Raw genomic sequence first — 24203 nt, 5'->3', positions numbered from 1 at the left:
GGGCTTTTGTGACGTAAGGTGATGTGTGCTCGCCTGGCGAGGGCGGGGTGGGGAAGGGGGCTGCTAACTTTGCCTGCCTGGCCTTTTTATCCTTATTGCTGAGCATGTGTCTTTTTTTTTTCGCTCTCTGCGGCTTTGTACTGGTTGCGCTCAAGGATGTGAAACAAAAACTTCTGCAATGGAAGTCGCCCATACCGACCTACGAGCTCGGGTGAAGCCGGCGGCGGCCATCTTGCGGGGGGCAAGAAGCGGCCTGCCGAAAGTTTCGCAGCGCTGTTCGCCGACATTTCCAGCGGTTTTTATTTGCTTAACGGATTTTTAGGTTCTAGTGCGACACCGTGGGCTATGAGGCGAGCCATATTGTATGTATCTGGATCACAGTTGTCTGAGTACTGGGGAATTTTTCCATTTTATCGGCATGTGATTATGCAGTCCCGCAAAGTAGAAAAAATTCTTCTTTACCTTCTTTAATGCAGTGTAGAAATTGATAAATAATGAAAGCTGTCATAACGAAAAGCAATTAAAAACTGAAAATGTAGCATGAGAAATTGCAGTACATACAAGAAACATAATTATTCATTATCTTCATCATCAGCAGGTGTAGCCGTGGCTTTAGCATCCTCGTTGTATGGATGGTCTCAGAATTTTGGCGGCGGCCGTTTCCTTTTAGCCTGAAATATATTCTTTTTTAACTCTAGAGGAAGGCAATGCTAATATGCAACCTTAATTCTATGAGATGGATATAATGCTGACATGTCAACTGCTTGTACGTCAACATTCCTAGAAACACCCGAGCGGGTTAGCAGATTTTGGGATCCCAACAGCATCGAGTATGGCACGATACGAAGACCCGAAAAACGTAATCTGCGGCGACTGGCGTGCTTCTGCCCCCCACTCCCCCGCGAGATGGTGACGCGGCGGCTACACTTGACGGGCCGCTCCCTCCGCTGCGGCAATTTTTCTTTTACCGCCTTGGCAGCGCTACACGAAAAAACCTTCAAGATGACATACCAACGAGGACAACTTGCAACACTGATCGATTTTATATGCGGTCCTCAAATAGATGGAGGATTGTTCGATTGGTTACGTTCAAGTATATTCATTTAGTAAAGCAATGAACGGGGCTGTTTGGTGGACGTTCACCACTACAAGGTATTACTAAGCGCAGTATAATCATGAACACATATTAATGGCTGCCATAGCGCGACTGAACAAGAGGAATAAATACGTGGGCGGATAACAGGGACGTTGTGCAAGGAAGCGTACTGCTTGTAATGTTCTTTTGTTTTGTTGCGGCAGCCATGCATGTAAGGTCAAAGCACCAAATCTTCGTCTTTCTTTAAAGCCTCGACGCGCGTCTACTGACAAAGACATTATGCTCGCGTAACGGTATAGTCTCAGCGAAATAAATAGCGTGGGCCTACTTTTACAGACATTGTTTCTTAAAGAGAAGATTCGGGCAATGCGAAAACACTGCCAGCTCGTTGCAGGCAATCAGTGCCGCTAAGTGCTTCAAGCTTTGCTGTGACTTCGGCGTAAGGCGACATACCGTTTTTATACGTCAATTGTCAGTTACCTGCTATAAACAACTCGAGTTTTATGTTAGCGCGCATACACATTACCACTCACGACAGACTGGTCGGCTGGTACGCGCCATCTGGCAGGCTGACTTCAAGCAAAGTGCAAAAATATATAAAACAACCACCTATATATTACATCCTGGCGTTAAGGCGTCGGAATCGGCGTAATCGCATGTCTATGCGGTGTTAAAGTGTGTTCGAAAAAACACTACAGCAACGCTTACTCCCAACAGGCAAGGATGATGTCCACGTTGAGCGACTGGCCAGGTTGGAGGCCACGATTGCTGGGATGCGTTACTTTTTGGTGCGTCACATGTCGGAGTCCTCCGGCAGTGGGAACACCAGCCGAGCAGCTGCGACCCTCGTCAAGGCACGCGAGTACCTCAGGTGCGCTTGGGCGCGGGCGTTTTGCACATGAACAGTGATGCACGTGCTCGCCATTATTTGTTTCTTGGTTTGCACCAGGTGAACTTTGCACCAGGTGAACTTTGCACCAGGTGAACTTTGCACCAGCTGAACTTTGTACTAGGTGAACTTTGTACTAGGTGAACTTTGTACTAGGTGAACTTTGTACTAGGTGAACTTGTACTAGGTGAACTTTGCACCAGGTCAACTTTGCACCAGGTCAACTTTGCACCAGGTCAACTTTGCACCAGGTGAACTTTGCACTAGGTGAACTTTGCACCAGGTGAACTTTGCACCAAGTGAAATTTTCACCAGGGGAACTTTGTACTAGGTGAACATTGCTCCAAGTTGAACCTGTAGTTGTAAGGGACTTGTCATGTTATGGTTCTGGTAAGTGAACAAATTTCTCCCCGGGACCGCAGGTGCGCCCACGGCACGATAAGGACTTGGCCAAGCGTCAGTCTCTCTGATCACGTGAGACGGCAGTAACTGGTGTGGCTGTCAAAATCTGGGCGACTGGAGTGGGGGGGGGGGGTCCTTATGGTATATCAATCTGGGACATCAGCAGGGCGCGATGAAAGCCACTATAAGACATCTAGCGTCATCCACAGATCTCCGAAAGTGATGACCCGCGATTTCGTTGCTACGTCTAAAGGTCAAGCGACGTGAGTGAAGTGCATGTATCTCACAAAAGCCGTGTGCTCCAGGCAAGCGTTTTAAAAGAATGCGTGCCATTCGCCAACCAAATAAGTACACGACGGTAACATCTATAGTTTGACCGGAACACATGCCAACCCGCAGGCGCATTAGGTCCAATCTGTCTACAAACAAAGTGGCACATTGCTCATTTTCTCGAATTAGTGTTATCCGGGACATAGTCACATTCCGTCGTATTGACAAATTCTGTGATCGCGGCATTTTGAGCCATTTATAGACGCTGTAGCAGTCCACTAGTTTAATCAAAGTGTGTAGGATGGCGAATATCACAACATGGCGTCATTGCCTGGCTGAATATGAGAATGTCCAGAATGAAACTCTATGTTCCCAATAATTCAAAACATTAAGAAAGTATAATAACATGAATTTCGCGTATTCTGATTATTAGGGGTTAAGTGAAGGCATTTCGCTTCAATACAATGGAAACATTACTGGCAGGCCTGAGAGGGCCCCATATAATTTGTTAAAAGAGGTTTTCTAGCGTCGATTTTGGTATCGTCTTGCACTTCTCTCACCTACAAAATGGAGCCAGTGACGCTTTCTTCTACATACGCCGCCGCACGTGCTATAGCATGTCCATGTGCAACGGCTCAAGCCCCATTATGATTGGCTTACCTCGCTGTCTCCTTAAGTTGCCAGAATGGCTACTCTTCGCACAGGGTTCTTGCAAGGAAAGAAAGGAAGAAGGGCAGAACCAGTTCTAGTGGTTTCGTCTACGGTGGACGTCTAGTACGCATTCTATCTGGGAGCCAGCGCAGCGAATTGGCAAATCTTAGTTCACCGGTGCGCTTTCGCCCATACACATATCTACAATGTGCATAAATATATGTGGAGGTGGCTCCCGTCATGGAGAAAGCGGTTAAGCTGATTATTTGAACCTGTGTACTCGTTTGGTTCGTCGCAAAGAAAATTTACGAAGAACAAACTCCGCGGTTGACTATCCAAAAATGCATTCAGCATGCTTTAGGGAGGTGGTTATTTGTGGCGCTATTTGGCACTATGCTTAACGTTTCCGTCACCACCATTCCTTGCTGGGAAGCGGCAGCCAACTTGTACTAGCCACTTCCGCAAGGAGCATTTCGTAACAGCGGTACTGCCGTGAGGCTTTCACCCCAGTCTGTTAGACTACGCTACGTTCGCGATCAGTCCACGGAAATGGTTTGACCGTCGCGCGAAACCGCACTCAGTTCCGAAGGAATCCTAGACGCATGAAACAAAAAAATTCCCAGTTCCGCCGGAAAGGCGCAGCACTATTAGTAGAAAGCGCTACGAAGTAAGGAAGCATTATGTTTCGTTGGAATTTCAAGCTGCTGAACATTTCTCTCACCGCTCATTTGACATGCAGCACCCTTGTGGTGTTAATAACTTTTCTTTATTGCCACTTCTTCTTGCAGGGTTATGGAGGCAGATGTAGCAGTTATCAAAAAGACAGACCAAGCTGTCGACAGAAGTGTGGAAAAAATGCACAGGCTACGGAACTTCGTCCGGAAAGAAATTGAACGGCTTCAGGTAAGGCAACTTATCTGGTGCTTGTTCTACTTGTCCTTGGCATTCCTGTGAAGACCTATCAGATAACCCAAATATATAATCTCCTTGACCACAAGGAAATGCAAACAAATGTTATGGATCCAGGACTTAAGGGTCAGAACCTTCTGTGCTAACAGATTAGAAAAGGTTCTGTATTCTTGAAACTTCTTTAAAAGGGGAGTATGAAAAAGGTTAATGAAACACGGCTAACAAGCAATAGTTGCTTAAATTCTAGAGCGTTTCTTTCAATTGTTAAACTAGACAGAATATTTGAACCAACGTGCAACATTGTAAACTCCACGAAGATTTAAACACATGGGAAACCCTTCGTTCATGGGGTTTCAAAATCGTGTCGCAATATCCGTGCACTATTTAGGAGACAAATAGGACATCCACGACTATCGGGTGTCCAATATATTACAAAGGACGTCCAAGGGAAAAGGCAGCTGGACCTTTTTCAGCCTACAGATGTATGATTGTCAGCCCAAAGGCTTGGTATTCCACATTTACTCGCGACGAATCATGCTTTCTTATATGTCCAAAAAATAAGTGGGCGCAAATATATCTGATGCGTATGTATATCTTGTACTATCCGTATTTTTCGGCCTAGGTTACTCTGAGAACTTTAGTTAGACCAGTGTGGCCACTCAAGCTTGCCGTAACAAGTCGAATATCGTGGAATACATTGCATTTATATGTGTTGGCCTACAAATGCTGGTGATGTAGCTCACCTTGATGCGCGGGCGTTATTCCGGTTTTATCTGTCAGCGTCTTCTGAGAACGTAATACAAGTTATAGCAAAAAAGCTGAGCGAACAGCCCTGACATGGGCGTGAAAAGTTTCCAGCCTGTCGTCATGACATCCCTCACGGACATGCAAATAACGTCCGATGGACAAATTCAGCTCGCCTCAGGAATATGCTCCACTTAACAGCGGTGCGTCTCCAAAGAATATCTACTGGAGGCCTTCCCAGTCACTGGGTAATGCGTCTGGAGAACGCTGTCATGCCTTTAGCTCGTATGATTGGCAGACGGCACACTCTGCAGCAGGTGAAACAACTTCGTTAAAGCCAGCTGTAAAATGTAGAAGGCAAAGTAGGAAAGAGCAGGAAACATAACATTGTCTCTCCACTGGTCCACAACTAGGGAGCACTACGTTCACAATAGAAGACGATGTGAACTATGTGAGCTGTGTTCTGTGTGCTTTCTCTCCTGCGGTGCGTTTCTCTGCGCTAAAAACTATGAATGTGCAATACTAACTAGCCCACCAATCCGTTTTGTTGAGCTCCGTTTTTTTTTAATGTTCGGCAGAGCAGAATATTTTCTCCCAGAAAGCAGGTTGCCCGGGCACAGTGGAGTAAGCATACTGAAACCGATACCCAAAGAAACAATGCAACAGCATATAACATTGCAACAGCTGTGGCGTATACCGCCGCATCTTGTGTTAAACTGCAATTCTTTATCTGCCATACAGAATCCTGGTGACTGCGAGTCAGCGCCCAAACTACACTGCCTCCTGGACAACCCTTGGGGCTTTGCAGCTGGTGTCCATGACGTGCTGTGGTGCTTTGTGGCAGCATTGCAGATGGGGCGCACGGTGATTCTCAACAGTACGTCGTGGCACTACGCTCCCGGCGAGAGCGGCTGGTCAGAGGTGTTTCAGCCCATTGCGGGCCGGCCCTGTAATGGCGCTGGCACTGAGAACATGATCGTCACTGGCTACCCGGGGTATGATTCCAGTGAGTGATGTTATCATCTCCTGTGTCATCGATGACCGTAATTTCAGTTGCGTGTACTTTAGTGTGTGTGTATGTCTGCACATGTGTGCACGCTTGCTAACTCTCGTTATTGCAGTATATTTAGTCTATAGTGTAACGGCTCCAGAACTTTGAGAAATTACTGTTAATTGGGTTGCGAAGATGCGGAGTATTTTGCTGAGGTGCTATTTCATGAGTGTGCTCGGTTTCTGTGAAAGTTGTTAGGCTAGTCGCCTACATCAAACCGATTTTGTACTCAAGGAGGTTCCAAGAGAAACGTATGTTGACATTTCTTGTATGTGGGACTCTCCTTACTTCAAGAATTTCATTGGCGTGCTTTTGGGAACCACTTACAATTGCGGCATGAGGAAATGCCGCTCACCTTTCTTACACGTCGAAGGCTTTTCACTTAAGAGGACGCTTTAGCTCGGCTGCTCCTATCTAAATACATGTAAAAGGAGAATTCGTTTTTCTCGGCAACCACTGCACTAAATTTGTGGGAGCTTGGTGCATTAAAAAAAAAATCTAGTGACTGTTGGTTTCGAATTTTTGATTTAGGTCGTCAATTATTTATAAAAAATTGGCGAAAATCGAAACTTTTCAAATACCAGATCTAGTTTACAATTCTGTAACTCAGCAACAAAAATGACAATACAATTCTGTGAATGTCATCTAATAGCACATCTGAAGCGGACAAAATTGATATGTTACACATGAATCTAAAAAAAGATTAGTAATATGGAAATACAGCTTTTGCAGAACCCTTGTAAACAACGTAACACATTCACGTAAGATGTAAATTGACATATCGAGTTTGTCCGCCTTGAATGATGTAATGGATACCGTTTACAGAACCACGATATCTGTTCTTGATGCAGAGCTATGAATTTGTAAACATTGTGCTTCTATTTTTTTTCATACTTGGGAATTTTTGAAGGTTCTTGTTACAAAATTCAGGCCCTGAATCTAAATTGAGCTTCCAAGAGTCACTAGAGTTTTACTTTCTCTTTCAAATGCTACAAACTTCATTAAAATCGATCCAGGGGTTATATCAGAAAAACGTTTTTGCGTTTTACATGTATTTGAATAGGCCGCGTCGGTGTTGAGCCCGAGCTAAAGCTTCCTCTTAACTTCCGAGCTAGCATTCTACACTCCCGGACACCTTTCTGTGCCAATGAAGGGAAAGCTACGGGGGCGGAGCTTCAGCACATGTCTGACCGCGCCAAGTAGTCCGCCAGCGTTTGACAGTGCTTTTGGTTGCTCGGAACAGACGCTAGATCGACGCAGCTTCCACGTGCAATGGTTTCGCGTTTTCCCAGACGCGGAAGGGAAAAGCCTCAAAATAAGTAGACTTTTATATTCAGTGGCCTGTTTTGTCCTTTTTAACTGCTGCCCAATAATGTGCTTGTTTTTTCTTCCGGAGCTAAAACTAACATGGATGAAAACGTGGTACTCTTTTCAGAAGCGCTCTCTCTTGTGCGCGCTTTGCCTCCGTAGCTTTCCTTTCATTGCCACAGAAAGTTGTCTGCAAGCAAGGCTGTGTTAAATTTATTCTGAACGACAAAAAGGAGAACCGAGGATCCCGGTTTTCACCAGTCGCGGCCACATGAAGTCGACAGATAAGAAGCCAAGGGATGCATGGAGGAAGTTATTTGTCATTTTTAATTTAAGCGTAGAATGATAAGCTAAAGAGAAATGAAAGATGAGGAAAAAACAACTTGCTGCCAGTCGGAGGTGAACCCGCAAGATCCGCATTACCCTCTGAATCTCTGCGACGTTTTGAAATTGCTTTCTCTGTAGGCTTATTTTGTCGCTTGGCAATCTTTCATTTCCAGGCGTTCGTCGCCGTGGTTGTTTAGTGGCTATGGTGTTGGGATGCTAAGCACCAGGTCGCGGGATCGAATCCCGGCCATGCCGGCCGAATTTCGATGGTGGCGAAAGGCGAAAACACCCGTGTACTTAGATTTACGTGCACGTTAAAGAACCGCAGGTGGTCCAAATTTCTGCAGTCCTCCACTACGGCTTGCCTTATAATCACATCGTGGTTTTGACACGTAAAACCCCAGAATTTCAATAATTCTTTTTTGGTCATTTTCAGGTGTTAAGGAGCGTAGCAAAATTCTTGACCTGCCCGCGTCTATAGTGAAAGACTTGGTGGCAAACCATGGGGATCCTTATGCCTGGTGGTATGGCCAGGTCACGGCCTACATTCTCCGGCTACAGAATTCGTCACGACAGCTAATAGAAGACTTCAAGAAGAAGAACGGCTATGAGCATCCTATTGTAGCGTGAGTTCTTGGTGCATACTTATAATAATTGCCCTAACACACTACGTGTGCCATAAGACCCATCAGTAGTCTTCTAAACGTGGTACCTAGAATTCGGCAGCAAATTAAACTGCAATTGAAACAAATTGTCTACGGCCAAGACTATGGCTTCGACAACATATAGCATATGTTATATGAAAACAAATGACATACAACATATGGCTTGGACAACACGTGAATGATAGTTTGCTCAACTAAGCTTTGGTAGGCTGGAAAGCCTGATAGCCTGGTCACCTGGAAAGCAACATTCAACATATTTGACATTGATCACCAAGTAACAAAACAAAGAAGCTTGCTGCAGCATATTTCTTGCTGATTAGCTGTGTTATTGAACTGACTTCCGGTTTCTGGCTACATCGATCAGGGAACAAATGCAGAAAAGCTCAAAGAAAAAAATTACCCTTGGTGGGGGCGTAGCTGCTGTGGTGTTGCGCTGCTAAGCCCGATGGCGCGGGATCAAATGCAATGGCTGCATTTCGATGGGAGCGAAATATAAAATCCTGCGTGTACCGTACATTTGGCGCACTTTAAAGGGCCCCTAACCAGGCCACATACCAAATTTCGTTTATACGCTGGAACTTCTTGTGTGCCTTAGGGAGCGTTGTGCCGCAAGAATTTTTCAAATTGGTTTGGTAACAGCCGAGATAGAAACATTTCAGTGCCGCAAACACATGATTTCAGGAGGCGAGGGCCACTACCAGGAGAGACATGCACTATATATCCTGTAACAACCGAAGGATAAGAACAAGCTCCATTTTAAGAAACGCAGTGCACATGGCCTTCACCTCTGAAAAAGTCGCAGTTTTGCCCGAAAGGTGAAGGATTTATTGCGATAGCAAATTTGTAGACAGCAATACGAATTAAAGACTAGTTTTATCGGCCGTATTCTAAACTTTCGCTTACTAACCAAATTAAGAAGCATGGTGTTCACCCGCGCATGTTCAAACATGAACACGTCTCACTTAATGACCGCGCACACTCGCTGTCAAAACGCTGGATTGAGATAGCGCGCCAGCAGCAGCGAGCAAATTGACCTTCGTGCTGCCTATCGCTTCAACGTGATGTAAGCAGTGAGATCAGAGCACAGACAAAGCCATTAGCCATAGGTGCACCTAGACTGTACACTCGTCGCAGATCGCTTTGAAGATAGGGCCCGGGCGACCGCGCCATGCCCAGCCGCCTCCGGAGTAGAAGCCCCCTCCCTTCCCCCTTGTGCCTCGCTCACGACGGAAGCCGGCCGGCTTCCTCCCCGCTTTCCTCTCGCTTTTCTCCCCGCTTTTCAGCGTGCGCAAGATTTAGCCACCATTGTCGTCTCACTCTCGCAAGGTTTCATTCGCACATAGGCATATGGCACGCGGCGACGGTGTTATCACCCTCGGACTTTACGCTGAACATCACGGCGACGCCGATGGCAGAAATGCGCGTGGAGTGTCCATGTAATTGCTATCGCAATAAAATAACCGAGCCAGCAGGGATCCGCTCGCAGCATAGTGACTTTGCGCTGGTAATGTAAAGGCCAGGCTAAGTGCAATAATTCGAAGATATGTGATTGAAAATGTCAGTAACTTGAAACAGATTTGAAATTTGCTGTTGGTCCGGCACGGTTCTAACGCATTTGAAAACCGTTCAAATCCAACAAAACCTTCATACTTGCTTGGGCTAGCACGTTGCTAAATGCTAGCACACGAAACACTTAAACATGCTTCTAAGCAGGCTTTCTGCATGCATCAATGCGTACATGGTCTCGTAGACGGATAGCTGCATGGGAGAAAGGGTGACTGGGTATACGCGGATGGGTGGCTGGGTGTGTGTATAAATGAATGGTCCGAAGGATTTCATGGATGGACGAATGCATGTGTCCATTCATTAATCCATGTCTTCATTAATTCATGAATGTATTAACAACAGAAGGATGTACACAGCGCGCTTGCATGGCTGATTGGTAGATTTTGTTGTGACCGCTTGTAGATGTGCGCAATAAGAATACCTGTAATAATCTTGCTTTGTTTCTGCATTGCAGGATGCATATTCGGCGCACAGACAAGAAGCGCGAAGCTGCATACCATGATGTGGCCGAGTATATGCAGCATGCCGAAGAGTTCTACAGTGCCCTTGCGCTCAAGGGAGTGGCTGCCAAGAAGCGTGTATTCATCGCTACTGATGACCCTACAGTCATTAGTGCAATAAAATCAAAGTAAGACAACATTTAGTTACTGCGACAGTGGTCAAAACTGGCAGTTTTGCACTTGGTATTTCGGTGCATGAAACAGTAGCGCTTGTGCTCTCGTCTTTCATCCACGCGTGAAATTTGTACTGGTCATTTCCGTGTCTCAGGTATGTGAATATGGACCATGGTACGTTAACATAGCGACTTGAGCAGATTACTTTTATATGTCAAACTCTTCAGAATGAAGGTGTCGTAGCAAAAGATAAACAAGCTGTAGAAGGAACTGATACAATATACAGTTATGGATGTAACGGTGTTCGCTTATGAGTTCTCTCTCTCTCCACGAGGATAATTTCTGTGTAGTAATTATCCAGCCAATGAGATAAATAAAGCGAAAATTGTTTAGTTATAGTTATTAAGGTTATAACTTCTGATGAGGAAGCTGTCATTAGTTTTTAAAACGTCCCATTCGGTTGGTTTCATTGCGCCATGTCATGTGTAAACGTTTTTTTTTTTCTGTGGTTTACTCGTACGATGTGTAATACGAAAAGCATGGCGTGATTATGCGTCAAGGTGCTTTGACATGACTTGCACAAAAGGTGATTTGACGCATTTAATGCCTTTAACTCTGCTCACTGCCCGACTCAGCGTCCGCCACGAAGTGGTAATTGCCATTGGTGTTGATGTTGGGTTCTGCGGATTGTGGGCTTCGTTTCCTGCATGACGGATCACAGCCTCGTCTCTTACGAACACAGCTCCTTCAGTACCCATCGATGGTTCTTCTCACAGCGACCATGAATTTTAACATGGGAGTTCCTGAATGCGGCAGCTACCTTTCACCATAATTTTTGCGTACCACACACAAGGAACACCTGAAGGAGTGTCCTCTCTTCCGTTGCTGCAATTAGCGATGCAATCACCTTCAAGAAGCCCCGCCTAAAAATTTGCATGCGGCGAAAGCAATTGTCCATCTAAAACCTCCAAAACCTAGGAGTACTGAAATAAGCAAGTAGCCAAGTGATTAGTACACAAAAATGGTCCCGGGGGGGGGGGGGGGGGGGGGAGAGCACTGACGACCAAACATCGTGGGCCTCATAACCTTGGGTTTCTTACTGGTTTTCTTAACAGTGGAGTCTACATTGACAGACAGAACGTATCGGCAAAATAAAAAATGGCACTTATTTTGCAACGTAGTGTATTGTTTATCCGTGACTTAATATATTCTACAAAATACTGGTGAAATTGTACAGTCTACCAGTTATAACGGCTTTCAAGGACTGCTGACTAGATATTTTTGCACTGTCCAGTTTCTTGCATTAAATGAAAGTTCTAGATTCCCTTCAACAAAGAGTGGCAGGCCTGAAAGCGCCCATAAATAATTTACAATAACTTTTCTAAGGCTAGTAGCGGTTTTGTTTCCGAGGAGGTTACTGTCCTGCGCCGTCAGACGCAGATGATTACGTGGGAGCCGGAAATCGAGAGCGTTTGTGACTCGTGGTGGCTCGCTTGATTGCCTGTTGTACTGCTACTTGGCGCTACATGAATTGCAGCACAGTGGACTACCGAGCAAACAAAAATGTCCCCCTAGTGCCGAAACATCGCAGTGTCCTTCTCCCACGTGACCACCTCCTCGGTAATGGCTTTGCGACATTGCCACTTTATGGGAAATTAAATAGCTAGGAACCTACCGTATTACATTAGTTAGGGACACGTCATCAATTCGAAATGGAGCATTATTGCCCACATTCTTTATCTAGAGGCATATAACCTAACCGAAACCCTTCTTGTAAGCCATCTGTTTTATTGGTGTTTGGTGAGATTTCTCGACAGTCAATCACTGAATCGATCGCATGTACAAACTGTTAATCTACATCTGTGTTTAATTTCGTTTGAACACTCTACTGTTTGAACGTATCTACTTTGACTGCAACTTTTACCGACGTAAATTTCTGTATTACCTCAGCTGGAATAAAACACTATTTGCACATTCCTACTTTCAACAATGCAGGTTTCCAACGTACCTGGTTATCGCGAATCAACATTCTGCAAGTGAGGCCTTCAACTTGAAATCTCGAACGAAAAGCTCGGCCCTGAGTGGGATGCTCATCGACATTCACCTGCTCGCTGAGTCGGACTACCTGGTGTGCGCCTTCTCTTCTGGGGTGAGATAACCGGCGACTGCTGGCGACTGATTTAAACAAAGACGTGACCCTTCTCGGTGAACTCGATGGTATCCGGTAGCTTTTAATTGACGTGGGCTGGTAGGGCTCCTTCACAACCCGCTTTGTTCAGGTTTTCTCCCGATATGCTTGTGCAGCGTCGGTCGCTTAGTGCTATACATCCTACACGACACAAAGTTTCCCATGGACGTGCTGGAAAGATCCGCATGTTCCGCATTCAAACGACATCCGGTGGATCTCCCACAAACATCCCAGCCTGCAAAGTGCAAAGAAACGCATAATCACGGTCGTGATTCGAATGGGTAATCGGAATTCCGAGCGTTTTCGGCGACGTGACGTGCCAGATGCCTGCAGTGTTTTTTTTTTTTTTCCATTACAACAGTATGCTTCCCAGTTGTCATATAATGCCAGATGGCCGTCCGATTGATGTCTGTACTCCCGAAGTCGACCAGGGACCTATATTAAGTGACCTCAAGTGGATGTCCTTACAGTGATGCCCACTTGATGTTTGAGAGAGCGCACAGGTGCTCTCTCAAATTTTCTTAGCATTTTAGGTTTCCCCACCAGGTATGTTTCGAGGATATCACAACCAGATTTTTTCTGCCGTACGCAAATAATGGGTATTCAAGAGGTTTGGTCATTCAGTTTTCTAAAAAAAGAGAAACATGTTTCCTAACGTGTTCAAATTATAACCAAAAGTTAAGGCTCATCAAACTCATGTACCCAATGTATTTCGCGTGTTTTCGGTTAACATTGAGATTGAAAACGGCAATTTGTTAATAATCCAGCCTGTGCTAGGTGGAAGGTCTTGAAGAAGAAAATTTGCCACTGTACTTCCACGCAGGTGAGCAGGTGCGTTTGTGCGCATACAATAGGCCGACCTGGGATTTCTGCTGTAAATATTGCTTCGACGGGAACTTTATGTATTTCAAGAAGATAAAGGCGGCGTGCTTCTTTGTTCTTGGGCATCATGAAGCAGTATTCAGACTGCGCGATTAGTTCGCGGGCCAGGAGCTCCGCTATTGTGCTTTGCCCAGTATTGCTGTAGTCTGAAATTTGGTTAGAGTCGAGTTTTCCGTAATGGGCGTGGTTACTCAGATGTTCAGAGGCCTCATTCTAGTATTTTTCTATAGGCCAGATTATACGATACTGCCGCCTTTGTCTGCTTGTTTTATTACAATATCATTCCTTTCTGCGAGTTCCTTAAGGATTTGGTGCTGAGCGGGGTGCAAATTTTTGCGGTCCGGCAATGGCGCGCAGACTCTAGAATTCGTTTTGAGGTTAGCTTTAAACACGAGGCAGTCAGCTGGCGAAGACTGCAAGCAGGTACGTTTTTCAACCTGCACACACTACACAAAATGTTCCCTACCCAGTACAGGGATACATGTCCGTGGTGCGGGGCAACCCCCACGTTATACCACATTACGTGGGAATGCAAGCGTAATTTCGCAATCCATAAAGTAAACAACCCAAGTGCGGAACAATTGGAGGGTCTGCTCACCAGCAGCGAGCTCGCAGCCCAACGGGCAATTGTGCAGCACGCCTGCGAGGCAGCAAGACGCAGCGGTGCCCTGGAATAGGGGCGCCGACCTTGTGAAGCGGCCAGGACTCAAGACATGAAGACACCGGCCCACCGGCAATCTCTCTGAGATATAGAGCAATAAAGTTTTTCCATTCCATTCCATGTATAAATTCAGGTCTTGGCACTGTTTGGCTTGCGGTATCCACGTTCTAGGTGGTCTAAGAGAGTCTTTATCCTGTCTTTCTACGTCTGGGTCATTGAAAAAGAGCTCCTTGATGCGCATGCGTCTTGAAAACTCTGTTATATCTTTGTGTAGTTCATATTCGTTTACTGCGTTGTTCGTAAGACAAAACATTAAACCACGTTTTAGGAGATCATCTTAATCGAGGCTTAGACTCTGAGATATGTGTACTACGTTGATGCAGTGCTCTGGATGCTCGCCTGTAGCACTATCGGTGGAGCTATGTGCTGTAGGGTTTACATCTGTTTACAACTGTAGCAGATGACGGTCCGCCGCCTTGACGTCACACGAGCGGTGCTTGCAGCTCCACGGTCGTTGCGCTCAACGCTAATAGCACTCCTGCGGTGTATTTTTTTCTTTCCGAGCAATCCCTTCGGTACTCCCTTCACCTCGATCTGCTTCCTAGAAGAATTTCGCTTGTGGGTGATTTTTCTACAACCATGGTGTTTTGTGCATGCGACCACTGGTCAAACTTATATAATGATGTCCATTAGAAGTTTTCTCATGACGTGTGCTCTTTGACTCTGATTCTTCTCACTTAGCCACCTGTGGTAAGAACGAGAGATAGAAATCAAGGAGAAAAAGGCAGGGAGGTCAACTAGGCGAGCATCCGGTTTGCTGCCCTACATTGGGGGAAAAGAAAGGGTGAACAGAAAGGCGAAAAGAGGTAAACAATAAACAGTGTGTGGGTGCATGCTGGACTGCTTGCAGCAAAGTGCCTTGAAACTAAAGTCAAGTCCAAGCAAGTTCCCTCCTGATACATTGGGCGGCCGTCATTCTGCTGTCTAAAACTATTCTTGGTGCTTTCCTATAGCTGGTTATGGGCGTTGAAATAACCTGAGATGACCAAAGGGCCAATAGTCGTTAGCAGTGCGTTGCAGCACGTCGCAGTATATCGTTAGAATAAACCACAGCTTTCTTTATTTCAGTGCGAATATAAAGCTGCAGGTGAGTCTTGGTGCTTAAGACTTGCAAACATTGAATAGAGCATCCAGCAGGTGCACTGCCCTTCGCGATGACGAAGTATGTAGCATATTCAAGAGTATTGGAAACGTATTCGCCAAAGACCGGAGCACAGCTTTGATAAGATGCTCTTGCTCAGTGTAGTCACTAATTGTGATGGGTTCACTTCATTTTCTTCCTCAATATTCAGTTCAATTTAGTTTTATTTCGCGCCTTATGTACATATGCTGGTGTGCTCCTTGGCAAAAAAGCGGCGTCAAACAGCTTCTTGGGGCCAATGAGCCGCTGGAAGGTGTCAGAACGCAAGGAACGACAAAATATTGAGGCTACAGAGTCTTATGCTATAAAGCATGACTGAACTAAGTAAAATTTGCCCACGAGCAGCATTTCTCTACAACAACGTGAAAGCCAAGTTGAATATTCCTGCATACTGAGTGCGCAAAATCGGAAACATCTGATCATGAGAAAAATGTGCATACAGATTTAGATAAACATATGACTGTGGATAGAAGGAACAATTTTTAGAATGTATGTAGAAGCAAGCACTTCTGACTTGATAATCAACATTGAGCAGATAGACACTAGTAAGTAATATCTTATCAACGAACATATTTCAAAAGTTACAGGGTTATAATATAGCGCCCGTTGTGAGTGTTGATGTTCTTCAGTAATGCAGTTGCCAGGTAAGCTAATGACTGATAAAAATAATTATGGCTGTAAGGAATGATGCGTCATTTTTATCGTCGCCGAGTACGTAATTTGAGAAGACGCTTTTTGTTACTGCGAAACTTTTTTTTGTTGGAACATCCTATTGGAAAGTCTTAGATATCAATATGGAACAGTTCAAAGCAAATATAATCGTTGAGTTCCTTGGCACCAAATAAAAAGGAGAAAAAATATTTTTTCTTCTTTAGTGAATAACAAAAATTTATCAGACTCTCTTGTTGGCCTTATGGAACAGTTTCTTTTCAGTGCGGTTATTTGGGCATTTCTGTAATGTACCCCGTCTCTGGTGAGCTTTTCTACTTTCTCCGCGTTCAAGTTGCATAGGTGGTCCCGACAACAGTCACTCAACTTTGGGAGCTTCAGTGGTACATGCAAAATTCCTGTTATGTCTAACTACAATAAATTTGAATGCGAAGAAAGAGCATATTAACAATTTGAGATTCTTGCCGATAATGAATGCCACGTGGTGAAGTGGGGATTCGAGTGGTGCGTGTGGAGGTGTCCTTGTAAAAACACTACACCCGTGGAAGCACTGTGTACAAGCATTTGATACTGTGCTCTCATTTTCGAACTGAATTTCTAGGTACAGTGGGCAGGTGGAACACACTTTTCTATTTGTGCTGTAAAAAAAAATGCGAGAAAGCATCATTTTAGGCGTGCCAAGTTACCAAGGCCATGTTGCTTCCACTTTCCCCACAACCGTGATCGAGTGCGGTGCTCTTTGGGTAATAAGAATATAGTCTTGGTAAAACGTTTGTTTTAACCCCTTCAGATACAAATTGCTTCTGTCCATACAAATATTGTTTCTTCTCTCCCGTCCTACCCCAAAGGGAAACTGGCGGATTAGTTTTCATTAAAGTTTATTCTCTCTCTTCTTCACAATTGATCATCGGAATCTTGAAAAGTGCACAGCTGCAGAAAAGATTAGGAAATTTTAATGCTTCACTGATGTTTATTAATTTCACCATCTGAAGACTTCACGCGAGAACTCTCTGAAGAAATGTAAATTATGTGAAATTGAACTGTTTCATGTCTAGTGCGTGTAGAAAGCACCTATCATACAACTTGAAGACTACGCCTGATTGAAAGACTACGTCAGCATCGAAAAACTGATGATTGTCCGTGTAAGCGAATGGCCTGACGAAATCAACAAACGAACGAGCAAGTGAGTGAGCGAGTGAGCTGCTGTGCCTCCCTCGCCCTCCCCTTTTTCGCCGCGCATACTTGCGGCTCGTTTCCCTAAGAGCACGCACCCTTTCTCTCGGCTCCTTTCCTTGCCTTTCCAGAGTTCCTTTGTTACAGAAGTGGGTAACGAACGCGTCGACTTCATTGTTTCCTCGGTGTGCCGAAATTGGCGTCATCAGCGTTCGACGGAACGTTCACCTACATTGGCAGTGTAGACTATGTGGACGAGAATCCGCTGCGGAATTTAGTCCGTCACATAATCCATGATGGGCTGGCCACAGCTGGCCGGTCACCGTGACGTACGGCGAACAAGCGAGCGTACGGAAGAGTGACAACTTCCCTTCCGGTTCCTTCCCGCTGCTCGATTGCCAAAGGGCGCATGCGCTTTCCTTCGCCACGTTTAGTCGTCTTCCCTCGCCCAAGTCTCACTTGCTACCGACCACGAAAACGCCCGAAAGAGCCAAGGAAAGCTATTCGCTTTAAAACAATGACAGTAGTGAACCTGAGTACATACTCACACCTAGAGCAAACACTTAGGCATACAAATTGCAGCTCATTTTAATAAAGTACTATGCACAAGTGCACTTTCAGCTCATGCCCAATGACAAGTCCCAGATTAAAAATTGCAAAGTACACTAGATTTAAGAGAACTCTCCTAAATGATATTTTCATTAGTGCTTTTTCCTTTTCTCAGGTGCTGTGCATACAGTCGTGCACGCCGCTCCTGAAGGAGTTAAACGGAGCTTCGCAGGGACATCAAATCATACAAGCGAAAAGACACCTGATTATAGTGATATGACCAACCAGCGCATATGTACTCATGTTTTCCCAGTCACTTATACTATCCGACCTTCACCTTTATCACAATTTTCTCTCCTGTGGTGTTACAAGCATCCTTCTTCGTTCATGCAGTTCTGCCGTGTCGCCTACGAGCTGATGCAAGCCCGGTATGCCGAAGCCGGTGCTGACGCAACAGGAAAGGCTGTGTCGGTGGATGTTGAGTACTTCTACGCGTACGTGCCCTTCCCGCCTCGTCGAACATTGTACCACAATGAGCGTGTGTTCGGCAACGAGCTGCAGTGGAAGGCTCCAGGTGCCCTAGTGGAGCGATCCGATGCGATGGCATCACTGACGGAGGCACGCGAGAAGATGTATGCGGACGGTTTTAACACGGGCCGTCTTGTAGGCTCCAAACTAGATGGCAACAAGATGGTATTCCCGCGTTTCAAGACGGTGCGAACATATTCCGTTGCACCCTACGCGTCTTTAAACCAGACCCGACAGTAGTCCTGTATGTACAAATGAGAATGGGCGGCGTGCAGAGTGATCACATCAACATGGCTCTTCTCCTCCGAGACTGGGCTGCCTTAGGTTTGCTTTCTCTGTTGAGCGCTAGGTCTAGCTGCCATGACTCAATATGAGGATGTGCTCTGCCGTGTGCCGTGGCGCTTGCATTGACACCGGGAAAGAGCTTAAGGCCGATGTTTTGGAGTAAAGTGTCCTGCAAGGTGGACGTAGCTTTACTCCTGGTAGTGTGGACAAAAACATGCTGGTATTGTGGATTCTGCTGTATGTTGACAATGAATGTATAGTTTTGGTGCCTAAAGCTGCCGCCTAAGAGTTATTGTTCACTGGTCGTACTTTCACTGATACCTGAGAGGAGCTTGACACTGGAATCACAGTGTGAAGCGTTTTGCAACATTACACAGATGTCTCTCACGAGGAGATGCCTGCGAGTACCGGCTTTGCGATGCCACGAGTGTTGATGCATAAGACCAATTTCACCGTGAGACGATGTTCGCTTAGCTGCGAAGGAGCGCTGTGGGAGCAGCACGTGTTGATTGCGGACCACAAGCGTGCAGTGTGATACGTTGAGTTATTGAGGAGCTGGTTGTTTTAGCATAAGTACGTTTTGTCTTAGTGAAGCCTTTTAGAGTGTGATTGCGGTGAGTGGATGGGCCAGTAAGATTTTATGAAGACCACGGGTGTTAGTTTTTGCGATGTATACACTACTGTATATAGTACCGCTACATTGGGTGGGAGAATTTCTTTTCACGCGTGTGAGTGCTGGTTGTACAATTTTGGAAAGATATGCAATTTGCAACAGTATGAATGGGAATGCCTGATTTGCTTTGCAAGCCATTGAATTTTCGTTATTTATTTTATATGAAAGAAAGAAGCAATTACTAAAAGCTGCTTATGTAGTAGCTTGACGTGGTGATTGCCCATCGAAGCGAAAGGAACGGACCGTTTACAAGAAATACGTCCAAGAAGATTTGTTTGATTCATGTTTATGGATTTTTTATACATTTAAAAAAAGATACAGTACCTAAATGTGCCCAGCACCTAATGAGGCCTCCTGTACCTGCAATATCACTTAGCAAGGCGTGTTATATACATATACCTAAATATATACAATTTTCGCTTACGGACGACTCCGCCGACGCCGGCACCTGATGTTCTACGACACGGGGTCCTTAATTGCGTTAGTATGGCGTGCACGTTACAATGGAGGCAATTGCATTATTCACTGCGTAACATGAAAAGGAGATGCGTGTTACAATCAAGGGCACATTAGAATGAAGTATTGATGCTATCATCATGCCGTGCTGGTGAAGCAGCGTACTGACCACGGCAAGGCAGAGAGGAGACACAAGAATACCCGACAGTCACCGCTAAAGGGGCCCGTTGTAATGGAAATGAAGTTCAGTAATGTGGACAATTGTGCGAGTTGGTGACTAATCACAATACCGTGTTGGCGAAGCAGCGCACTGACCAGGACAAGGCTGGAACGCTCTTGAGCTAGTTCCAAGTGCCACTTCGAGGAACCGAACCTTTGTTGAAGTGGCTTATACTGTAAGGATCGCAAGATAATGGACATGTCTTTGGGCTACTAAGTGCAAGTTATGAATGAAAATTATTGCTCTTTTTAATGCAGGCTCCTCAGGCACTGAGTGACAAATTTGTTGTTAGCACTATACACAATACCATACAAATGTATGGTTTAGTCGTTAGATAAAAAACATAGAAGACTTGAAGCTCTCATGTCATCTGTTACAACGTTATGGTGAACCAGGCAACGGCAAAGTTACTTCTGGCCAGTCATTGCCGTAATGAATGTCGCCCTTGCCATAATTAGCGGGTGCGCTTTTTGTATGCCCGTTCGCATCTATTGGCCATCGTTTGACGTACAATACATAGAGTAGCAATCTGGAAACTATATGCTGATGTGTGCGCTGCCTGCTGCTGAATTTCGTGGTGCACCATTTAGAGGCAGCTGCCTTAGCATTCAGCCGCATGACGCCACATATCGGTGTTACATGTGAGGGAAATAAATGTGAGGACTCCATTGAACTGTGGGAAATAGAAACAGGTAGACTAGAAAGGACATGAAGAGCGCTATATATATATATATATATATATGCTGTGATTTTTGTATTGACAAGAAAGTACATTAGTAGGCTTCGATTATGCCTATACCTTGGATGCAACACGTGTTGTACACTTGGGCATTTACTTGTGCCTCTTCATTTATTGTTTGTTAGGGAAACGTGTTATTATCCGCCGTGGTTGCTAAGTGGCTATGGTGTTGGGCTGCTAAACACGCGGTTGCGGGATTGGATCCGCATTTTGAAGAGGGCGAAACACAAGAACGCCCGTGTCCCGTGCTTTGCGAGCACGTTATAGTTCCCCTGGTGGTAAAAATTTTCCGGAGTCCCCCACTCAACATCGTACCTCATAATAAGATAGTGGTTTTGGCAAGTAAAACCCCATAATTTTTAATTTTTAGAAGGAGCCATAGCACCCTTCCCTACTAAATGACTCTGCTGTTTCGGTGTAGAGTGGTTGTTGACAAGCTTATATTTATTGCGGACTAAATATGTGTGCTGGTTATGAATTCTAGTCATAGTGTTACGTTATGCTGTGCACGTTGTGCTGTTATTCATTTATTGTAGATAACTGAGTATATGTTATTCACTTAAGTGCGGGTTATGTCAGCTACAATTTTCTATAAGATGCATGTTAGTTGTAGGAATTTACAAAGTTGTGTATTGGAGGCCTTTGATTCATACAATATGGCAATTCGGAGTGTGCAAAATATCGTGAGGACATTTTCATTTGCTATTCTTCCATCGAAAATTTACAAACTATTATAAAAGCGATGGGGCACAGAAATTTATTTCCTCTGAGAAATGGTAAGTTGATTGACGGACATCTATTGTGAAGATGACCTACAATGCGAAGTAGGGCCAAACAATGAAATCGTCCTTACCTCAGTAAGGAAGCCTTCATTGCTGTGAGGCGATCTTATGTCACTCTGAAAGCTTCCTTACTGAGAGGCCCTCAGTGAAGGCTTCCTTGGTGCTTCCTCAGCGTAAGGTAGCTCCGAAGCTACCTTGATGCGTCCTTACGTCGCTCCTGGCCCTGAACGAGTGCTTCATCTCACTGCTTAGCCAAGTGGCGTTTGCTTGCGCACGCGCGCTCTCGCCTGCCTGCGCAGAAGCGCGAGCACGGTACGTTTTGACAGGCATGTTCATTTGAGTCGTACGTTCCCCATGAGCGGCGTTCCTAGGCGTTGCTAAGCGTTGCAGGACGCCGGCGTGCCAGCGTTGCTGGAGCCCATAAAGTTTTGCGCTATGGTGTGGTACTTTTTTACGTTTAGTAAACAAAACTAGAAGAAAGTGTACACGCGTCTCTATGCTAGCGCTTCAATTAAAAAAATTATGCGATGATACAACATATCTTTATTGAATAATGGTGTTCGCATGAAGCTTTAAAGAGATCCTCTCGAACCCAGGCATGCGGCAACGGTTCCTTACGTGAGGACGGGCGAAGGAAGCTTTCTGAGTACGCTTGCTTCCTCCATCGCCTCTCGCTGTAAAGAGGCCTCACGTAAGGTTAGGAAGCGGTCGAAGGAAAGGAACCTTTCATTGTTTAGGCCATACTCAATCAACTGGGCTCATTTTCATTTGACGTTTATACATATGCATGTGTCATTAACATGTCCAAGCTGCACCAGAGTGCACAGTAATGTCGCATTGTATTGATTAGACCTCGCGCGGCAGTTGTTTTATTTTCTTTTCTGTTTGTGTTTCTGTTAATTCTGATTGTTTCGAATGAACTGAGTGATATATGGTCTGCACTATCCAAAAACCTAACGGAGCAATTGACAATAAGTGACTGAACCAACCTAAATGTAGACAAGAATTGTTTGTGAGTTGCAAAAATGCATTTCATCGCACTGTAGAATATACTTTCTTACAGCATAAGTATGTGATGGCCACATGCCTACCTTGCCATTATTTCAATCCTTGCTTTTAGGGTAACAATTATGACACTCGCTTTCCTTTTTAATGTGCATCATTCGTAAAGTGAGCCAGTGCTGTGATATTTACTGCTCCTGAACTTTCGTTAGCGACAATTTTGATGAACTTGTGTAGCTCTTCCTATAACCAGCCCAAGCGCAGAAATTTGAATCTTCAATGTTGAGACTGCTGCCTCCTGAGCGTTGTTAGCTGATTGAGACAACACCACTGCTCTTTGCGACATGATGCAGACTTGTAAAGTAAACCCATGTGGAAATTTCAAAAATTGTCTTCTCATTTTGTTACCTGCAATGCAAACGTTCAAATCATCGTGTATTACATCCTACCAAACAACCTCAGCTCTGTCACCGCAGTTGTCAGTTCTTGGTCAGAAAGTCAGGGGAGGTCCCTTCTGCTATGCATGTTGCATGTATTATCCATCCCTCTGTGGTCAGTATATGCTTCTATGTGAACCACAGATAAATATGAAAAATAGGAAAGCCATTGCCACGACACCAACGAGCGTGCCAAAGTGGGACAGCAGATAAAGTAGCCATGGTTTTTAGGTAGCTGACAGTACAAACACATCTTCGCAATAAGGGGTCTTTTGGAAAAGTAGCAGGGTTAGAATTGTGTCAGAGACGGCTAAAAAAATTATCTGCTACCGCCTTCCAGGTTGCGAACTACAGGGTGCGTATTGCATCACAGGCAAACCAAGAAAGAGCTCTTGATACGTCTCCTATACGTCTTGATACTTCTGGTACGTCTCCGCGTGTATCTTCGCTTCCACATCTCTACGTATCTCAGTCCGAAAAATAAGCGACTAAGAGAGGCAATTATTGTGCGTGTACGCTCATTCTTATTGAGGTGCATTTTTTAATTTCGCAATATATAAACTAACCTCATGTGAAGCGCCGGCTGTTAGATAACTACTTAATCATCGACTGAAGTAGCATTTATTCAGGGTTCAAGACACGCAGTAGGTATTGCTTGTCCTGCACATTTTTTTTTCGCTTTGTGCACTGTCTCCCAATAATATAAATTGTTCATATTTTCTTCAATGCATGTGATATCGATTGTTGCGAAGTTAATATGCTGCGACGAGTATTGTAGCAAAGATAAGGTTGCGTTATTTAAGCTTGTACTGTTGAAGAAGGTGCCTAATTCATTGTTACAAAATGCAGTGATGTTCGATGTGTCTGCTGTTCTGTGGAAATAATTTTGTTCATTCTGTTTACAAGCACCAGCCTTGACTATGGTGTCGTGTCATGTGTTACTGCAGCTACTGCGAAGTGTTCTTCGAGGCATTGTGTGCCGCTGGTTTCACAATAAATTTTAATTATGACACTCCAGGTGCATTTCTGCCGTCCTTGTCGCGGTCGGCTTCGCCGTTATGTTATGTGAAGATGTACGAGGGTGAGCAGACAGTGGTGGCTGAATCTCGAGCGCGCAAGGGAAGAGAGCGGGGTGAAAGCGTGCCGTCTTCTGTCGCGCGCAGTGGACGGGGCGCAGGGGAGAGGGTGAGGGCAGGGTGTTCTACTCCGGTGGCCACTGCGTATGGCGGGGGAGCGTGGGCCCAATGTTAAAAAGGGATCTGCTGT

General features: G+C 45.1%; 1 protein-coding gene across 1 annotated transcript in view; it reads left to right on the top strand.

Annotated features, from left to right (window-relative positions):
• The window catches only part of LOC126544659 (alpha-(1,6)-fucosyltransferase-like), a 40116-nt gene extending 16167 nt beyond the window's left edge, over nt 1-23949 (top strand). The window contains exons 4-10 of the mRNA XM_050192106.3: nt 1814-1967; nt 4097-4211; nt 5703-5967; nt 8084-8273; nt 10333-10506; nt 12488-12641; nt 18209-23949. Of these exons, the coding sequence (XP_050048063.1) occupies nt 1814-1967; nt 4097-4211; nt 5703-5967; nt 8084-8273; nt 10333-10506; nt 12488-12641; nt 18209-18583 (1427 nt within the window). The 3' untranslated portion in view covers nt 18584-23949. The remainder of the gene's footprint in view (nt 1-1813; nt 1968-4096; nt 4212-5702; nt 5968-8083; nt 8274-10332; nt 10507-12487; nt 12642-18208) is intronic.
• Nucleotides 23950-24203: the final 254 nt, after the last annotated feature.

This window comes from Dermacentor andersoni, chromosome 10 (assembly GCF_023375885.2).
Source record: "Dermacentor andersoni chromosome 10, qqDerAnde1_hic_scaffold, whole genome shotgun sequence".
NCBI lineage: Eukaryota > Metazoa > Arthropoda > Arachnida > Ixodida > Ixodidae > Dermacentor > Dermacentor andersoni.
This window is presented reverse-complemented; position numbering and strand designations above follow the sequence as displayed.